The 16504-nt window shown below is 51.5% G+C and overlaps 2 protein-coding genes and 1 long non-coding RNA gene across 20 annotated transcripts in view; 1 reads left to right on the top strand and 2 right to left on the bottom strand.

Annotated features, from left to right (window-relative positions):
- ZNF384 (zinc finger protein 384) overlaps positions 1-5649 on the bottom strand; it is a 19342-nt gene extending 13693 nt beyond the window's left edge. For 2 of the 17 annotated variants that reach the window (XM_049102468.1, XM_035707508.2), the window contains exon 1: positions 4188-4825. The gene's annotated coding sequence lies outside the window, so the exon portion shown is untranslated. Of the gene's footprint in view, positions 1-4187; positions 4873-4986; positions 5080-5124; positions 5359-5390 lie in introns of those variants that run through there. The other 15 variants (XM_049102471.1, XM_049102473.1, XM_049102469.1 and 12 more) reach the window with 15 other exon arrangements.
- On the top strand, positions 5643-9934 carry LOC125753807 (uncharacterized). Its single transcript, XR_007406390.1, has 2 exons — positions 5643-5857; positions 7184-9934. It is a non-coding gene; the product is annotated as an uncharacterized LOC125753807 (long non-coding RNA).
- Positions 9802-16504, bottom strand: LOC112675343 (PILR alpha associated neural protein). Of its 2 annotated transcripts, none has more exons than XM_025471921.3 (6): positions 16369-16504; positions 14133-14192; positions 13354-13865; positions 12473-12554; positions 11413-11634; positions 9802-11085 (listed from the first exon to the last, which is right to left on the bottom strand). In XM_025471921.3, the coding sequence occupies exons 2-6, from the start codon at positions 14147-14149 to the stop codon at positions 11064-11066; spliced, it is 855 nt and encodes a 284-aa protein (XP_025327706.1). In that variant the 5' UTR covers positions 14150-14192; positions 16369-16504; the 3' UTR covers positions 9802-11063. The 2 variants fall into 2 exon arrangements, with proteins under 2 accessions (XP_025327706.1, XP_025327707.1); XM_025471922.3 differs by lacking the exon at positions 16369-16504 and adding an exon at positions 14398-14470.

Genomic DNA, 16504 nt, shown 5'->3' with positions numbered 1-16504 from the left:
AAAAACATCAGAACAGTCTCCAAGACAGGTACTAACCTTTTCTTTCCAGCACTAACTTTATAAAGGGGCCTCAGGTCCTTCTTAGGCAACAGAAATCAAGAGATGATCAGATCACAGTTTTTAAAGGGGATCCAAACTTGCCAAGCCTTCTGGGAAGCAGGGATCACATCCTGGACCTCCCTATCATCTCTAACACAGAGCTCCTCACCCAGAATGCAATTCCATATTTAATGAACAGAATGACAGTGGGCTGTCTACATGCAGATTTTAAGTACAATGCTAGGGGCTCAACCCATAATCTACAACCCCTATCTGTCTAACCTTCTAGTCAAGAGAAATGACACAGTGGTGGCCTATGGTGGGAATGAAGTAGAGAATTAGGCTGGAGAATAAAGAAAGGAGGGTCTAATTATAATTTCTCCCTAGAGTCAAGGAAGTAAACACGTTAGGGATGTGAAAATTTAGGAGGGAGGAACTGAAAGCCTGAAAACAAGAATGTCTTCAGATAGGGTTCCTAAGCATGATGCCCCTCCCCGCCAATAAAGATTAGATCCATTCATATCGTCCTACAAGTGGCTCAGGTGAAACACTTTCTGAAATAGCCCCTATGGGTTCTTACAAAGGAGGCACACAAAGTGATGTGGAGGACAGGACAATGTCCCCACCACCAACACCATTAACATCTATTAAGTCCTCATTGTGTTCAGGGCACTGTTCTAAGCCCTTCTAAGTATTTCACCACTATTCCATCATTTAATCCCCACAGCAACTCCATGAAGTAGGGACTGGGATCCTCATGTTTCAAAGGAGGAAACTGAAATCCCAGAGTCAAACAGTAAATATCTGAGCATGGATCTGAATGCAGATACCAAAGAGCAAGTTAAGACCGGGGGTTCTACAAGAGACCAAAACCCTACAACTTAAGTATACACTCTCTGATACTGTGGCTTAATGCATCAATTAAAATTACAACATTTCCAGGAATGGACCATATGTTTCTGAGATAGTTCTCAATAAATGTTTCCAAAAAATGAAATTTTGTTAACGGCAAAAGTGCAGTTAAAGATGATACTCTCTGCCCACAACCTGGGAGACCTCACTTGGCCACCAAGGTAATTGATTTTAGAACAACAGAATCGAAGTAAAAAGGCCAGATCATCCAAGGGGGTACACTTAGAATAAAAGGCCCCTCCATTTCCCTGTATATCCAGTTTATCACTCTGCTTTGGTTCTTTTCTTTTTAAGATTTTATTTATTTATTCATGAGACACACACACAGAGAGAGGCAGAGACTTAGGCAGAGAGAGAAGCAGGTTCCATGCAGGGAGCCGGATGTGGGACTCAGTCCCGGGACTCCAGGATCGTGCCCTGGGCAGATGCTTAACCACTGAGCCACCCAGGCTCCCACTCTGCGCTGAAGATCAGAACCACAGCTGGTCTCAAGACACAGTAATAAATGCACCTTGTGGGCGTCCAATAAATATGCCCACCCAAGAGAAGGGGGTACATGGAGAGTTCTGCTCACTCAACTAGAAGCAATTATTTGCCTGCAAAACGACACCTATATGCCAAACTACTGTTCTGCAAAGGCTGACTTCAATCTCTATATCCCTGAAATGAGATCAAATGGAGAGTCAAGAAGGAAGGCTCCTGCCAGCATACAAGGTAAACAGTGCCCCCTGGAGTTGTGCAACAGGGTGCTTCTGGTGCCAGATCTCTTAATACCTCTTTACTGTCCATTAACCTTGTAACTTTCTATGTTTCATGGAGGGATTCTCCTCAAACCATCCCAATGTCCAAGTAGGCACATAACCAATATTCTTAAAACCTGAGCCCAATGACATTATGGGGAAACCTCATTTCTACAGAGTACCGGTTTTGATGATTATGCCAACAGATCAACGATAATAAAAAGAATTGGTTTACCCTGGATTGGGAAGGAAGTAGGTGGCTTTTATTACAGATTCAAAGAGCAGGAAAGATGGAAAAACATAGTAAGTAGAAAGAAGATCGCTGGCAGATTGAAAACCTGGGTTCTAATTTCAACTTTACCATCCCACAGCCATTCTGTTAATAAAAAGGAAAGTTTGCTATAATTAGGTTGAACAGTATTTTTCTCTCAAGAGGGTCAAAGCACTACATATTTATTTCCCAGTCTCAAAAGAAATCTTGGAAGCACTGAGGAGGTGAACAAAAAAGACAATATTAAGTAACACCCACAGAACATTTAGTAGGACTTGAACTCCTGCACCAAAGCTTTGTCCATCTGTCCATCCTTCCATACTGCTACCAGCCATCCAGGAACAAAGTTCTCAGTGCCTGCACCATGTGGTTTTCACAGACATGGCAAAAGACCACAATCTCTTTTCTGGTACTTAACTGCATTTTTAAAAATTGTTATTTTTTCAGATAAAGCCTGACTTTTCCTCAGGAAAGCAATATTCTCTTAACGCAACAAGTCTTTAGAAAATCATGAAAGACTTGTGCCAACCAAGTGTAGTAGCTGGAGAATGAACCTAGAAATCAAGACTTCTGGAATCTAATTCTGGGTCCCACATCAGTGGTTGACTCTGAGTAATTTACTATTCTACTAAGTTTCTATTTGAGTAGAGAGAGAATGGAGGAGAATAAACCCCTTAAAACAAATTCATAAGGCATATGGTGATGGGAGGCAGCTCAAAAAAGAAAAAGAATAAAATGCTTCAAGTGCTCCCGAAATGAAGAGAGTTAGGGAAATACTTCCATGTGCCGAGGACTACTAGTGACAATTACTGACAATTACGTAAAGACCACATAATTACAAAGGTACTACCAAAAGTACCAGATCTATAGCCTCCAGCTTAGTAATCATCAACTGGAAGCACTAACAATAAATAAGAGATTCAAAGAACAATCAAGTCAAACTCAACTACAGAAAAGAACTTGACCCACAGACTTCAGACACTCTACAGTGAAAAACTGCTCCAAAATGCACAATTGCAGAAAGGCTGCGATATTAGCTAAGGATTTGAAATGAAGAAACAGAGTGAACCTTTTTTTTTTTTTTCTCAGTAAGATAACAAAATCTTCCTCAACTTCTAAGGGTATTCACGAAGGACCATCCCAATACAATCTGTGGCCTTCCTACCATCTGTGAACTCAGAACAGGTTTATCCCAATCCTACTGGGAAAGATCGTCACACCATGCCCAAACACACCCACAGGATCACTGTCACCACACAGTTTGCAATCAGAGCCAGCAACTTCTACCCTGGGTACCACTGGACCATGGTACCCAGTACCTTGTGGGAAGAAGAGCATAGTGGTTCCCCTGTCCTGCCCATTCCACTACAAATGATGGATCTGGAAAATACAAGACCCCCCAAAAAAGTGGGCAGGGGAAAGGGGGTGGGGCAGTTACAGAAGAGGAAATGTGCACTTAATATTTAATTATCAACTTGGCTCAGAAATCGATGGGGAATAAGTTTTATAAACCAGACTGGAATCAGTTCTTACAAGACACCTCTAGGATTAGAGACTCTGAACTCAAACTCTGGTGGATCTCACATTGTCATTTCTAGACTACCTAAAATTCTACCACCATCAAACTTCATTATTTTGAATTCTTCCAGACCTACTTCTGAAGTTCACTCCATACAATTTTATCCACTTGCCTTCAAAGCACCCACAGATGAAATTTGTTTTGTATTCCTTTCCTGAAAACTTCACCCTGACACATCAAACTGAAATAACCCTTTGTCACAGATTTAACTAACTCAACAGGTCCACTTGATACTAAGAATATAAACCCCACTCTAAACTCAACTCTGCTTGTTCCAAACACAGGAAAGCAATTCCATAAGCTAGACCACAAAGACTATACTGGCCACTGGGGCCCATTTGTCCCCAGAGCAGAATAAATTCCTCCTTTGGACACAGTGCAACTCTATTTAGTGACTTCACTTGGGCATTTCATAAATCATTTCTGAATACTAGTGGGAAGGGAAAGTGATGGGGATACAGTGCTAACTTTATACACAAAAACTTCCTGGGTATCTTCAAGAATTAATCTTCCTCTCACAGCAAACACCAGTATCACAATTGTTATTACTAGAAGGACTCTGTCACATTGTCCCCCAAGAAGCCCATTTAATTATGACCCCTTCTCCTCCCAAACCAGAAAAGCCATTAACCCAAAATTGTCTTACCCTCTCTCTCTCTTCCTCCTGTCGTCTTATTCCTTCTCCTTTCCAGGGCTCCTGAACTTTCTGTAAACAAATCGTCTGGGTTACAGGGGCCAGTAAGGGTGCAGCCACCAGAGAACTGCGGAGAACCTCAGGAATTCTTTCCACTGTCAGCAGTCAGTCTGGAAGGCAGGCAGACCCCGAACCAACAATCCAAAGGTGCAATGGTATGGTAAGGAGTGCAGTGCCACCCACTATGTGGATACAAGAGAAATAAATCCAATTCCCAGGAACTAAGGTGAACTCTATCACCCGTGTTTGGGTTCCACTCCTGGGCTGAGATACTGGCTCTTCTTTCTTCCCCAGGGCCACAGGTCACCAGGGGTCAGAGAAGAGAAGAGGTGGAGGAAGAGATGGGCCCCTGCCCTCTGAGGACTGGCTCAGAAGGCAAAGCTGAAGGCCAGGGGGGATGCACAAGCCCTTGTGTCAGGCACAGTGCCAGTTCAGGCCCGGCCACTTCCTCTGGCTTCCCCCCACTTGTGCGAGGACTTCGCCCCTGCCTACCCAAGGCCTTGCGCCAAGAAGTACCTCCCTCAGCCTGCACAGGGGTCTATCTATTGGAGACCCCAGCTGTCCCCCCAAAACCTTCGCTCCCCCGAGACAGCCCCCGGGAGCCTTCCCCTGATGTCGCCCCCCACCCCTTCCTGAAAGACCCTTCTTTGGGACGTCCCTCCTTCCCCTCCAGGGAGCTAAACTCTGCCACCCACCAGACAGACACCCGCCCCCTAAGCCCCCCCATTCCTCCCCATCGCCCGCTCCTCACAACCACTTCCGGTTCCGGGACGGACACACATACAGTCACACCGTGGACCCCCCCCTTCCACGCCCCCCCCCAAGGAAAAGGGGAGGGGGGAGGAGCAGAGAGCTTGGCGCGCGCCGGCTGCAGCGGCGCGAGACTCACCCGGCGGCGACGGCTGCGGCGGCGCCAGAGCCTGAGCCAGAGCGCGGGAGGGGCGGCGTTTGCTGGGAAAGGAGGGAGCCGAGTGGGGCGGGAGGACCAGCAGGGGGCGAGGGGAGGGGGGAGAGCGCGAGGCGGAGCGCGCGGGCACGCACTTTCGGCGCGAGACAGACCCACACACTCACACGCACGGAATGCGCGCGAGACACCCGCAGGGCGGGGGCGCGAGGCAGTGGGTGGCCCCCCTCCCTCCCTCCTCTAACACTCACCCGGAAGTGGTGCTGCAGCTCGTGCTCCCGAGAACCCCGATCCCTCCACGCCCCCTCCCTCCCTCCCTCCCCCCAACAGACTCGGAGTAGAGCTGCGGCGGAGAGAAGGCGGGAGCGCCGGAAACGAAAAGGGGGGGAGGGAGGGAAATGGCAATGCAGGGGGGGCGGTAATGGGGAAAGGGAGGGAGGGAATGCAAAGGTCGAGTCACTTCCGGGAGCGGCAGAGCACATCCGGCGCTGCCAGCGCTCTGGGAGTCTCAGGGCGGAAGTTACGAAAAGTAGGGGCGGAAGTGGCTTCTGCGGGGACGCGAGAGAGCCCTGTGTGGATGTGACGTCACAACGGAAGCGGAGGCGGGTTCCGCTAAGGGCAGAAGCTGAACCTTCAGAAGTGCTGTCCCGGGCTTCCGGAAGGGACTTCTGGGGAAGTGGGAGGGTGGAAGCCGACAGGTTTATGAATTATGCATCAGGTACGGGAGGCGATAGGGAGGTAGGGAGGTAGGGGTTCTTAAATGACGGTGGGTCCGTTTCCCTTCTCTCAGTGTAAAATAGACTGAGGTAGGAAGTTGCCACTGTTTTTCGTTTTGTTCTCAAGAATGTCTCAGTGCTTTGAATTGCAGGAAGGGATGAGGATGTGTCAGTTGTTTTCCGTGGTCCCTCAGTAGGGGCTTAGGCCCCCCAGAGTAACTGATGACCTCCCTGAGCACACCAGTGCTCTTGGCCTTCGGTCTCTGTGTTCTTGTTGCCCTCCACCCCCCAATCTCTATCTCCTCACCTTGCTCTACCTTTAAATACAGCACTCATCACCCCCGATAGATCGTTTGCTGTTCACCTCTTCCTGCTGGAATATCGGCTCCATGAGGGCAAGCGCTTTGAGTTGTTCACCCCTGTATCCTCAGAGCCTGGCATTTAGTAAGTGGTCAGGAAACGTTTGTTCCATAAATGAACACGATATGAACTCTTTTCAGGAAGCCTTACGGGATTGCTCGAACGCATAACGATTTCTTTCTCTGAATTTCCACAGCATTTAGTCTGTACCTTTTGTTGCTCTTTTAACTATTTCATATATTTGACTCTTCAGCAAACTTGTCAGTTCCTCAGGGAAGAAACAGTCTCGTACATGGCATCCTTCCCACTGCTTTGCTGAGTGCATAGTAGATGGTGCATAAATACATGCTTTTGAGTAAATGAATGCTGTCTTCACCGTGATCTGGCCAGGATCCCCTGAGCTGAGCTCTATTTTGGCTGAAGCAGAATTGAAGTCCCCCCTACTAACAGTAATAGCCCTTTGCTTAGAAAAGAAAATAAGTCAAAAAAAAAAAAAAAAAAGGAAAAGAAAATAAGTCAAATAAAAATAAATTTATTTTTAATTATCTACTTTATGGATAATGAAAATTAGACTCTGAAGATTTAAATGGTCCTTTTTTTTTTTTTTCCAAAATCACAGCAAGGAAGTACCAAGGATGCCTAAAAATAGTTAAGTTAAATGTTTAAATAGAAGATAGGTATCTTTGGTTTGTCATTATAGTTTGTATCTTTTTTTTTTTAGAAAGTGTCTACTGTCTCGATCACACTTTGGGGCTCTGTACTCAGTCTGTGTTAACTGAGGAGCAACAGTTGGCAGGATAAGATCTTAAGGGCTCAGATGTGACCAGACCTAGTTGCTGCATGGGTTAGAATTGCTAATTCCAGAAACGTCAATTTTGGAGGCTGAGATAGAGAAGTGAGAGCAAAATCATAGTAATCACTCTTAAGTCCTGGTTCTCCTCTTGTTCTTTTCCTATTTTCATTAACAGGTACTCGCTGAGCCTCCAAGTCTCCAACTGTCAGCCCTGCTTCTGCCCTTGCTATATAAGAAGCCAGATTTTAAAGTGCTTTGAACTCCTTAGAGAAGAGCTTTAGAGATAAATGTGGGGCGTAGGGGGAGGAGGGCTGTTAATTTTAGCCTGGGGTTTTCCAGCTGGCACACTGTTTCCATCTTGAATCACTTCCACACCCTGAGCTCTGCCTGGGAGATCCCTCCTCCTGGGGGCTTCCCCATTTCCTGGTTTGGTCTGAGCCATAATGGTAAGCATTCCAGAAAAATGGGCTGAGTCATTTGATGCACAGCTCAGGAGGCAAAGAAAGCATAGTGATGAGAGATACTGGTCCCAGTGGTGCTTGTGATGTGTGGCTTCCAAGAACCAAAAAGGTCATATGGCCATTGTTTGTGTTCTTGGTCTGTCACTAAGCAGTGACTCTCTGCTCTACCACTTGCTACCTTCAAGGACCTCCAAAGGCCCCATAGTCTGTTTCAACTTCATGAAAGATAAAAGTTAGGATCTGTTCCCCAGGGCCTCCCAACTCATCCTGATTATTCTGACAATGTGATCTAGTTTGGGATAGTTCCTTTAGGACAGCTCAGGAGACTAGGACGTCTCCTTTCTCCTCTGTCTTTCCCTGCCATCTGACTTTCCACGGGGAAGGAGGGCATTTCGGGAGAAGGAACAGGTGAGGATTTCCCAGTGTCTTGCTGGTGTATTTTAATTTATTTAAATTTAGAGAAACAGCAGGCTAATCAGGCAATAATTAATTCCCTCTTCATTAGGGGCCTTCATGCATGCCTTTTGCATATGGATGAGCCTCGGGGTCACACTGTCCCTCTGAAGAACTACAGTTGCAGAGGGTGATAGAGCGGTGGTGTGCTCTCCAGGCACTTGAGCTCCTCCCCACCCCCCACCTGACAAGGACTAGATTCCTGGGGGGAAAGAAGGGAAAGGTTAGTGAGGCTTCTTCTCCCATCCACCTCAGATTCATCCCTCACTGCCCCCGACCCATGTCCTCAGCACCTTTTCCTGCACCCTCCCATTCCATCCAGCCCTCTCCCTCTGCCAGCTGCCACTGGGCTCTCTTTAGGCCTCTCTGAGTTGACTCTGAGCCCTCCTCAGCAGTTTGTTGGCTTTACACCTCTGCTTTTGGTTGGCTCATCACTCCTTGCTCCTGCTCTGGCTTTTTCTTCTGTAGCACTGTTTTTCTCAGGGAGTCTGATACCCCAAATGTGCTGCTCTGGTCTTGAGAAATATGCTCCCTCCTCCCCTCGCCATTGTATGCTATATGGATTCACACACACTTCCTTGAGTAGACAGGAAAGTTCCCCAACACCTAAAACATACACCTACCAACACCTATACACTCCTAATTCCAGCTGCAAAATGCTTGGAGGCATTCAGAGTCTGGGATAACCCAGGCTGCCCTTGGCTCATAACAGTATCCTCTCCTCCCAGGAGCTCCCCATTTCCAGGGAGCAAGTGGGGCACAGATGGGGGTGGGGGGAGAAATGGGACCTGGGTGGTTACCATGGCAATGGAACTTAGCAACAGCTGAGAGGCTGATATGTGGGCTTAAGCAGGGCTTTCACTAGAGCCAAACCTAGAATGGGGGGCTCAGAGGTGACTGATCCCAGCTGGGCAGCCTGTTCCCTCCCCCAAACATACCCCTTGATCCTGCCCTTGTACCCTAGCAGTTCCTTTCTCTTAGGGCAGAGCGGAGGGGGAGAAAGCTAGTGAGAGTTAACCACAGGGGTTCTAAAGCTGCACAGCTTTTGGAGGGCAGCTGTAGATGCGGACAAGTTCAGGAGCGAGGCTGAAAATACACCAAGAAGAGCAGCCTCCTTGTGGCCCCTCTCACCTCTTCCCCTTTACTCCATTTTTTCTCTTCCTTTCACCCTTTACCCTCCGTCTGTCTTATCAGCTCACTCCTTTTCTTGCTGGCTTCATTGCCTGTTCCTTTTCTCTGTCTCCTTTTTTTTTTTTTAAGATTTTATTCATTTATTCATGAGAGACACAGAGAGAGAGAGGCAGAGACACAGGCAGAGGGAGAAGCAGGCTCCATGCAGGGAGCCTGATGTGGGACTCCGGGATCACGCCTTGAGCCAAAGGCAGACGCTCAACCGCTGAGCCACCCAGGTTCTCTGTCTCCTTTCTTATGGTCTCTCTTGACCTTTACTGGCAAGTAACAAGCAAGCCACTCTTCTAGTTTCTCTTGCTCTGGCTGCTCCCTTCAGTTTCTTCTTCCATTCTGTTCCAAGTCAAAGCCCACGGGGCGCCTGGATGGCTCAGTAGTTTAGGCATATGACTCTTGACTTCAGCTCAGGTCAGAATCTCAGAGTCATGAGATCAAGCCCCATATCAGGCTCCCTACTGGGCTGGAAGCCTGCTTAAAATTCTCTTTCTCCATTTCCCTTTGCCCCTCTCCCCCCTTAAAAACAAAACAAAACAAAAACCCAGGAACCCTAATTCCAGGTTGGAGCAGCCCATGTCACACAGAGTCTTAAGGGGTTCCTTTCAAACCCCCATCCTTCTTTTCCTCCCTTCTTGGCTGCCTGTTGCCTGCTCCCTCTCCTCTCTTCAGAGTTCATAAGCAGAACTAACTCCAGTATCTTGCAAAGGCTTTATTTGAAAATTTTGAAACTTACATCCCACAAGAATTCAAGATTATCACCACAAGAAGAAAGATAATACAAAAATATATATCACAGCATAGGAGCCAGGTAAGAGAGGAAGAAGGGAGGAAGGCGGAAAAATGGTGAGAAGTAGGGACAAATATGAGGAGAAGGGAGACAGGCAAAGAGAAGGAGAGTGGAAGAACCAAGGAGGGAGGAGAGGAGGAGTGTGAGGGAGCCCAGGAAAAGGAGGGATAGATTGGGAGGCAGAGCTCCCGATGGCCTTGAACCAGTAGGCCCCAGTCCCTGGCAGCCTAGGTGGAGTTAGGGAGGCCCCCAGGGAGGCTGGGAAGTAGAGGACTGGCTCAGGGACTCTGAATTCCAGTGACCCACACACAGACAGCCAGACAGATAAGACAAAAGGGACTTAGGAGGAAAGGAAGGGCAAATGGGAGCCCCTTTCTTGTGTAGTGCAGCAGGTGACTCCCCAAAACCCATCTTCCAGACAACAGAATTTAGCAGTTGGGGGGGAGAAGCTTGGGGCCTCACTACCCCCATTCCCATGGGGGAGCCCTCAGGGTAATGAGCACGCCCTTGGAGTGGGATGGGGGAGACAACAAAACACATGATATGGAATGGGATGGGACCGTGACAGATGCGGGCAGAGAAGCGCCCAGCTCACCTCCCACCCACCTCTGGGGCAGCATGCAGAGGCCACAGAAACGAGATCAGTGGGTGTTCATGAGGGAGAGTGTGAGCACAACACACAACACCACAACATGGGCCAGGAAATGCTTGTGAGAGGTAACAGGAAAGTCACCCACTGACCACTGAGCAACTGAGCTGAGCATGGAGTGTGAGAGGAAGAGAGAGTGAAAAGTGTGAAACGAAGGGAGAAATGTGAGGGATTGGAAGGGTGGTGTGGGTGGAGAGAGGGTGCAGAAGACTGGCTGTACAAGAGCACAAGTGTGTGCGATGGCCTGGGAGGGTGGAGGTGAGTGTGCAAGGCTTTCATGTGAGTGTGCAAGGGTAGGGATGGGGGACCAGAAGCCACAAATATGTGAGGCCCCCACCTAGAGGAGGGTGAGCAGCTAGGATCACCTATGGGGCCAGTGAGGGTTCCAGGGTGGTGTGCAAGGGCAGGAGCCAGGAGTACCCGTGGCCCCAGCTCCCACAGCTGTCCCACCCTCAGTGGGATGGGGGCTATGCTGGCCCCTCGGCCTCCTGCTTGGCGGCACCCCAACATTGAGGGGGCATCACAGATTCACCAGGGGGATCCTGAGAGGAAGAGGGAAAGGGCACAGTCAGGAACCACTGGGTAGGCCAGAATCGAAGGGAAGTCCAAGGCAAAGAAAGGGACTCAAGGAGAAGAGGGCAGAGTTGAGTTAAACGACAACGTGAGAACAGGACAGAGATCCACAGAGAGTGGGAGAAGGAAGGGTCCCCTAGAGAGGATCTAGTCCAGTCCTAGGGAGGGCCAGGAGTTGTGAGGGGATGTAGGTCTACCTTCTCCCCGCCCACCCAGGAGGGAGCTCTCCCAACCAAGGCCATGGACCAAAGTTGCCTTACCTCCCAGCCCTCCCAGCCCTTGGCCCCTGCCCTCACCGGTTCAATTGGAAGGCTGGAGCCCCCTTGGGCTGGGGCATCCCAGGCCGGGGTCCCCCTCGGGGCTCCTCATGGTCAGGGGTGGGGGTAGGCGAGTCCCCGAAGGCCCCCAGCACAGTGACCCCAGCTGGGGACAGGTCTGTCAGCGGCTGCTGGCTCTCTTCCTGCCTCAGGGCACCTTGCTGCCCAGAGGGCCTGCGCCGCTTCTGACTTCGGTCCCAGCTGGTACACGGGAAGGAAAGAGGTTCTCTCACACATTTAAGAAACCCCCATCCTGGGCCTGCAGTGCTGGCCACCCCCATCCTCCCTCAGACAATATCCTCCCCCATCCTCCCCCAATATCCTACAGCAGAGAAACTGGCCTCTTAACAGTTCCTTATAAGAAATATCTGGAGACTGAGTGTTCATAAAGCTACTTTCTCTACCTCCAGGCGGCCAGGGGTGTAAACAATCCTCCAGACCTGGTCCAGATCCACAGAATCAGTACCTCCTCCCCACCAACACAGTCTCCCAGAATTGCCCCGTCCCCCATGCATTCCCAGGAGAGCCATTTCTCTCCTTAGCAGGTGCCTGGAAGGTTTGGTTTAGTTCTAGTTCAAAATCAGCTAATGACCTGGACACCTGAGTCTAATGATTCTCAGTAAAGTGTGAAGGACTGAGTGACCCCTTATTAAATGCATGCAAAGAAAGCTCCAGACTTTCTCCCTCCTCTCCAGGCAGCTCCAAAAAGGGGCTCTGCAGAATGGGTCCGTTTTCTCTGTCTTGGAGGAAATGGGGACAAGGGATGCCCGCGTAGGCATCCCTTTGCAAGCCCCCCAGTGCACATAATTCCCCTGCCTCTCCCATTATCCATGTGTTTCCTTGGGAAAAGGAATTTGCCCCAATTTCTGTCTCCCACATCAAATCCTTACCACCTTTTCCCAAGGTCTTCCTTGCCTAAATCCACCACTTTCTCTCCCACCTCCAGCAAATATGTGGCCCTTGCTCCTGCCCTTCTTCCAACCAAACACTACCAAACATTAGATCCCCATCCGCCAGCACCCTCCTCCCCGCAGCTTACCAGAACTTGAAGATGATGCCAGTGGCCACAAGAACAATAATGATGGAGATGGTAATTGTGACATAGAGCTGGGGATCCACACCTGATTGGGGTGGGGAGAAAATTTTAGGAGGCCTGAGGTGGTAGGAGCTGGGGGGTGGGGGGGATTAAGCTTCAAGTTCAATAAACTTGGAGCTGGGGGGTGGGGGGGGAATTAAGCTTCAAGTTCAATAAACTTGCAGAGTTGCTATTCAAATCTACATTGCCCAACTCTTTCTGCTTTCTTGAACCCCACCCTCCCCCCTTTATTCTTAGCATCAGCTTTCACTGAAGTTTTTAGTTCTCCTCTATGTTCCCAAATCTTCTGTATACATGCGGTGAGGAGGAGGCTCCAAGGTCAGAGAGAACCCCTCTATCTGCATAGAAACTAGGGGTAGGAATGTCCATCCCTGTACTAGCCCCACCCCCAAACTAGTGGTCCTATCTTGGCATTCCTTGAGCTGAGATGTCACCCTGAAGATCCCTTTCATTCACAGTGTTCTTCTGCATGGAATACTCCCACTCCATTTTCAAGGTCCAGCTCCAATGTCAGTTCTTGGAAGGTGTCCTGATCCCCAGGCACCAGTAATCTCTCCCTTGCCTCTTTTGCTAAAAACATGCTGTGTGTGCCTCTATTAGAGCATTTATTATATTGACTCTTCCCTGAGCGTTTACACATCTGTCTTCTCCAGTGGACCTGAGTTCCTCCAGGGCTCAGAGGGCATTTCATCTCCGCCCCCCTGTGCCAGCACAGTGCCTGACACATTTGTGGGAGGAACTAGCAGACAAGATCTCTGTCGTGGCCCTTCAGCCAGCCTCCCTACACCTCGTACCCTCCATCAGCCTCTCCTGCTCCCACTCACCTTCCCCATGGCTCCCGAAAAGGAAAGGCCTCAGGGTGGCAGGTGCTTCTCCAAGGATGAGCCCATCTCCATCACCCCGCATGGAATCTGAGTTGGGGTGTGGGGTTGCCAGCCCATGGGGGGCTGCAAAACCATAGTCCAGGGGCAGAAATCCAGGATTGGCAGAGTTGGGGTCCCCCCCATCCTCTCGAGACACTGTAGGGCCCCATACAATAGCCCAGGGATACTGAGAGGAGGGTGGCCCCTCCTCAAAGCCAGATGGGGTGGCAGGGGGTGCAGTGCCCGGCAGGACTTGCCGACGCGATCTTGGGACCCGAGGGGATCGGCTCGGTGGGGGTGCCCGCTCCCACACGCACACATGGCGTGGGGCAGAGGGGCCTCCCCGGGCACAGGGGGGCCGGGCTGGGGCTGGTGGGGTTCGAGGGGAGGAGGAGGAACCTTGAGCAGGTGGTGGGAGGGGCAGCAAGAGCAGTGGCCAAAGAGGGAGGAGGTAGGACAGCAGCAGTGCAGGCCTGCAAGAAGGGAGAGAAAGGTGGTGAGACACAAGCCTGTCTCAGGCTAATATGTGGGGAGCACAGGCTCATACCAGAGATCCCGCTGCCTCCCTCCAGCGTTCTCTGGAAAAGCAGGTGGGCCTTGGAAAGACTGGCCTCATTTCCTCATTTCCTTCCCTTGGGTCTGGTCCTCAGGAGGGAAGGCCCAGGGCAGACATAGGAGGGAAGGGGCCCCAGACCCCAGGAGCAGTGGCCTCCAGGTTCCATCTGCTGAGCCAGACTTACCACATTTTGGACTGCATGTCCAAGCTCTTCCTCAGCTGTGACCCAGATTTTCAGCCTTTACTGGGGGAGAGAGGGGGTCGTCACATCCCAACTCTGCCCTGAGTGCTTTCCCATTTCATTCAGCCACCAGTCCTACCCGGATCTGTCTCCCAGGCTGCCAGCTGCCACTTTTCATCCTTGGGTGGGTGGGGGGCTCCCAAAGTGTTTCTTATCTAGCCCCCAGCCCCTATCTACAACTGCCCAGAGATCCCTGCAACTTCCCCACCTCGGAGTGTACTCTTATTTCTCTGGCTTCCTTCCTTCTCACTTCCTCTGCCCACAGCTCCAAGCTCTTGTTGGAGCTTAATTTAGAGCCAAGAACCTTGTGATTCCTTGAGCACCTACCGCTAGGGAGGGAGCCTGAGGGTGGGGGAGGGAAGAGGAAGTCAATCAGAGTGTCTGTGAATGTGTGCGTGGCATGCACACAAGGGGAGGACCCCAGTCTGTCCAGCCTGCTTGGAGTCCCCAGCATTTCTCTTATGATGAGCCCTAGGGAATCTACCTCTTCAGCAGTAGGGGTAGTAGGGGATGGAGGGATGGAAAGCAAGAGACAGAGAGAGACAGAGGTGGGTGGGAGAGAAACTACAGAGTATAATTTTTGCTCAATGTTAAATCATCCAATGCATAGGTGCTCTCTGAAGGGAAGTGGAGCTGGGGAGAGGTCACCCCCTCAAATGTAGCTCTCCTGGGTAGAGTCCTGGGAAAATCTGGGTGGTCGGTTTTTGAAAGAGAAAGGAAATGTTCTCAGAGCTGAGGGGGTTAGACCCAGGGGGGCCAGACTCCTCAGAGTGGAGGAGGATAGGACACCCTGGATCCTCAAGATTCTGGTCTAAATCTGCACATTAAGTGCTCCCAGAGAAGATCAGGAGAATATGATGGGAAAATCTGGGGAAGGGCAAGGCTAAGAGGGCAGTGGGGAGAGGGGCGAGGGGTTAGAGGCTGAGAGAGGAAGGGCTGGTTAGGAGTGAAGAGAGAAGGAAGGTGAAGAAGTGAGTACAGAGCATGGGGTGAGGGAGAGGAGTCTGCCTGAAAGAGTGGACTGGGAAGGGGGTGGGTACAGAAGCCTGGAAGCCTGGAGGATGCTGCAGGGAGAATAAGAGTACAGGTGAGAGAGGGAAGCCTCGAAGGCCAAGGGGTCGAGGGCCAAGGGGTCACAGGATCAGGGGAAGATGGGGGAAGGGCAGGAGGACAAGAAAGGAAAGGTCTAGACAGAATGGCAAGTGGAGAGAGTGGAGGGGGAAGACAGAAAAGGAGTGAAGACCAGAGACCGGGAACAAGGGAATGGAAGAGGAGAGAACATCATGCTGAGGATAAAATGAGAAGAGGAAGGGACTGGGGATGACAGCTGAGCAGCAAAGATGGAGGAGTTGGAAAGTGCTTCTTCAGATGTAAAGGGATATGGAGCTCTGGAACGAGATAGGGGTGGGAGCCTGGTGGGCTAAGGGGGCGAGGGCCGGGAAGCTTAGGAAGCTGGAGGGAGGGAAGGAGGGAGGGAGGGAAGGAGGAGGTTAGAGCGAACCAGTGAAGCGGAGAAGGGCTCACGGGGACATCGGTGGCCAGCTGACTCCAGGACTCACTTGCCTCTCAGCGTTGTGCATCACCCCCCCCCCAACCACCACCCAACGTCAACTCCAGTCCCGGGGCCCCGCACCCCCTTTAGCCACCCCCTCCAGGAAGCCCGCAGTCCCAGCCTGGCGCGCCACCCCCACCCTCTCCTCGCTTCTCACCGACCTGTTGTGCGCAGGAGACGAGCTGGGGGTGGGGCGGGGGCCTCGGGGTGGGGGAACCAGGCCCCATCCCCAGCGCGGCCCCGGGCCCACCCCTCCCACAGGCCCGGCTCCCCCGACAGGCTGGAGAGCGGCGGTGGGGAGGGGGCGGGGGGAGAAACGAGGACCAGGAGGTCAGCGAAGGGACTGCGAGGGAGGCAGCGTCGAGAGCAGAAAGGGAACCCGACACAGAAGGATGCCGGAGCCGAGGGCTGAGCCGAAGGCGGGATGGAGGCAGCCGCGGGGACGCGGACCGCTGCGCCAGGAGGGCAGGATGGAGTCGGGACCCGCGGAGGGCTGGAGAGCACCGCGGGGAAGGCGCGCCGAGGGGCAGGCGGCTCGAGCCCGGGCGGGGGGCCGAGGGCGCGGAGTCGGGAAGGGCAGGGCCGGGCTCCCGCGGGCGGGGGCGGGGGGGTCCGGCTCTCGCTCACCTGCATGCCTGGCGCGGCGGCACCACAGCTGCGGGCGCTCGGGGCTGCACGGGGCTGGGGGGTCGCGGGGGCTTGTGGGGCACGGGGCATGGTCGGGGGGCTTGGCCGGCAGCCGGGGCGCTGGAGAGGTTGGGGG

This window comes from Canis lupus, chromosome 27 (genome assembly GCF_003254725.2).
Source record: "Canis lupus dingo isolate Sandy chromosome 27, ASM325472v2, whole genome shotgun sequence".
Taxonomy (NCBI): domain Eukaryota; kingdom Metazoa; phylum Chordata; class Mammalia; order Carnivora; family Canidae; genus Canis; species Canis lupus.
The sequence above is the reverse complement of the archived record's forward strand: the minus strand, read 5'-3'. Positions and strand labels throughout refer to the sequence as shown.

What these genes read in the sequence shown, in the direction of transcription:
- LOC112675343 (XM_025471921.3), bottom strand. An exon ending in TTTCGGGAGCCATGGGGAAG is followed by an intron (nt 12,555 to 13,353) that starts GTGAGTGGGAGC and finishes CACCCCAATCAG; the next exon opens with GTGTGGATCCCCAGCTCTAT. An exon ending in CCAGCCTTCCAATTGAACCG is followed by an intron (nt 11,086 to 11,412) that starts GTGAGGGCAGGG and finishes TCTTCCTCTCAG; the next exon opens with GATCCCCCTGGTGAATCTGT.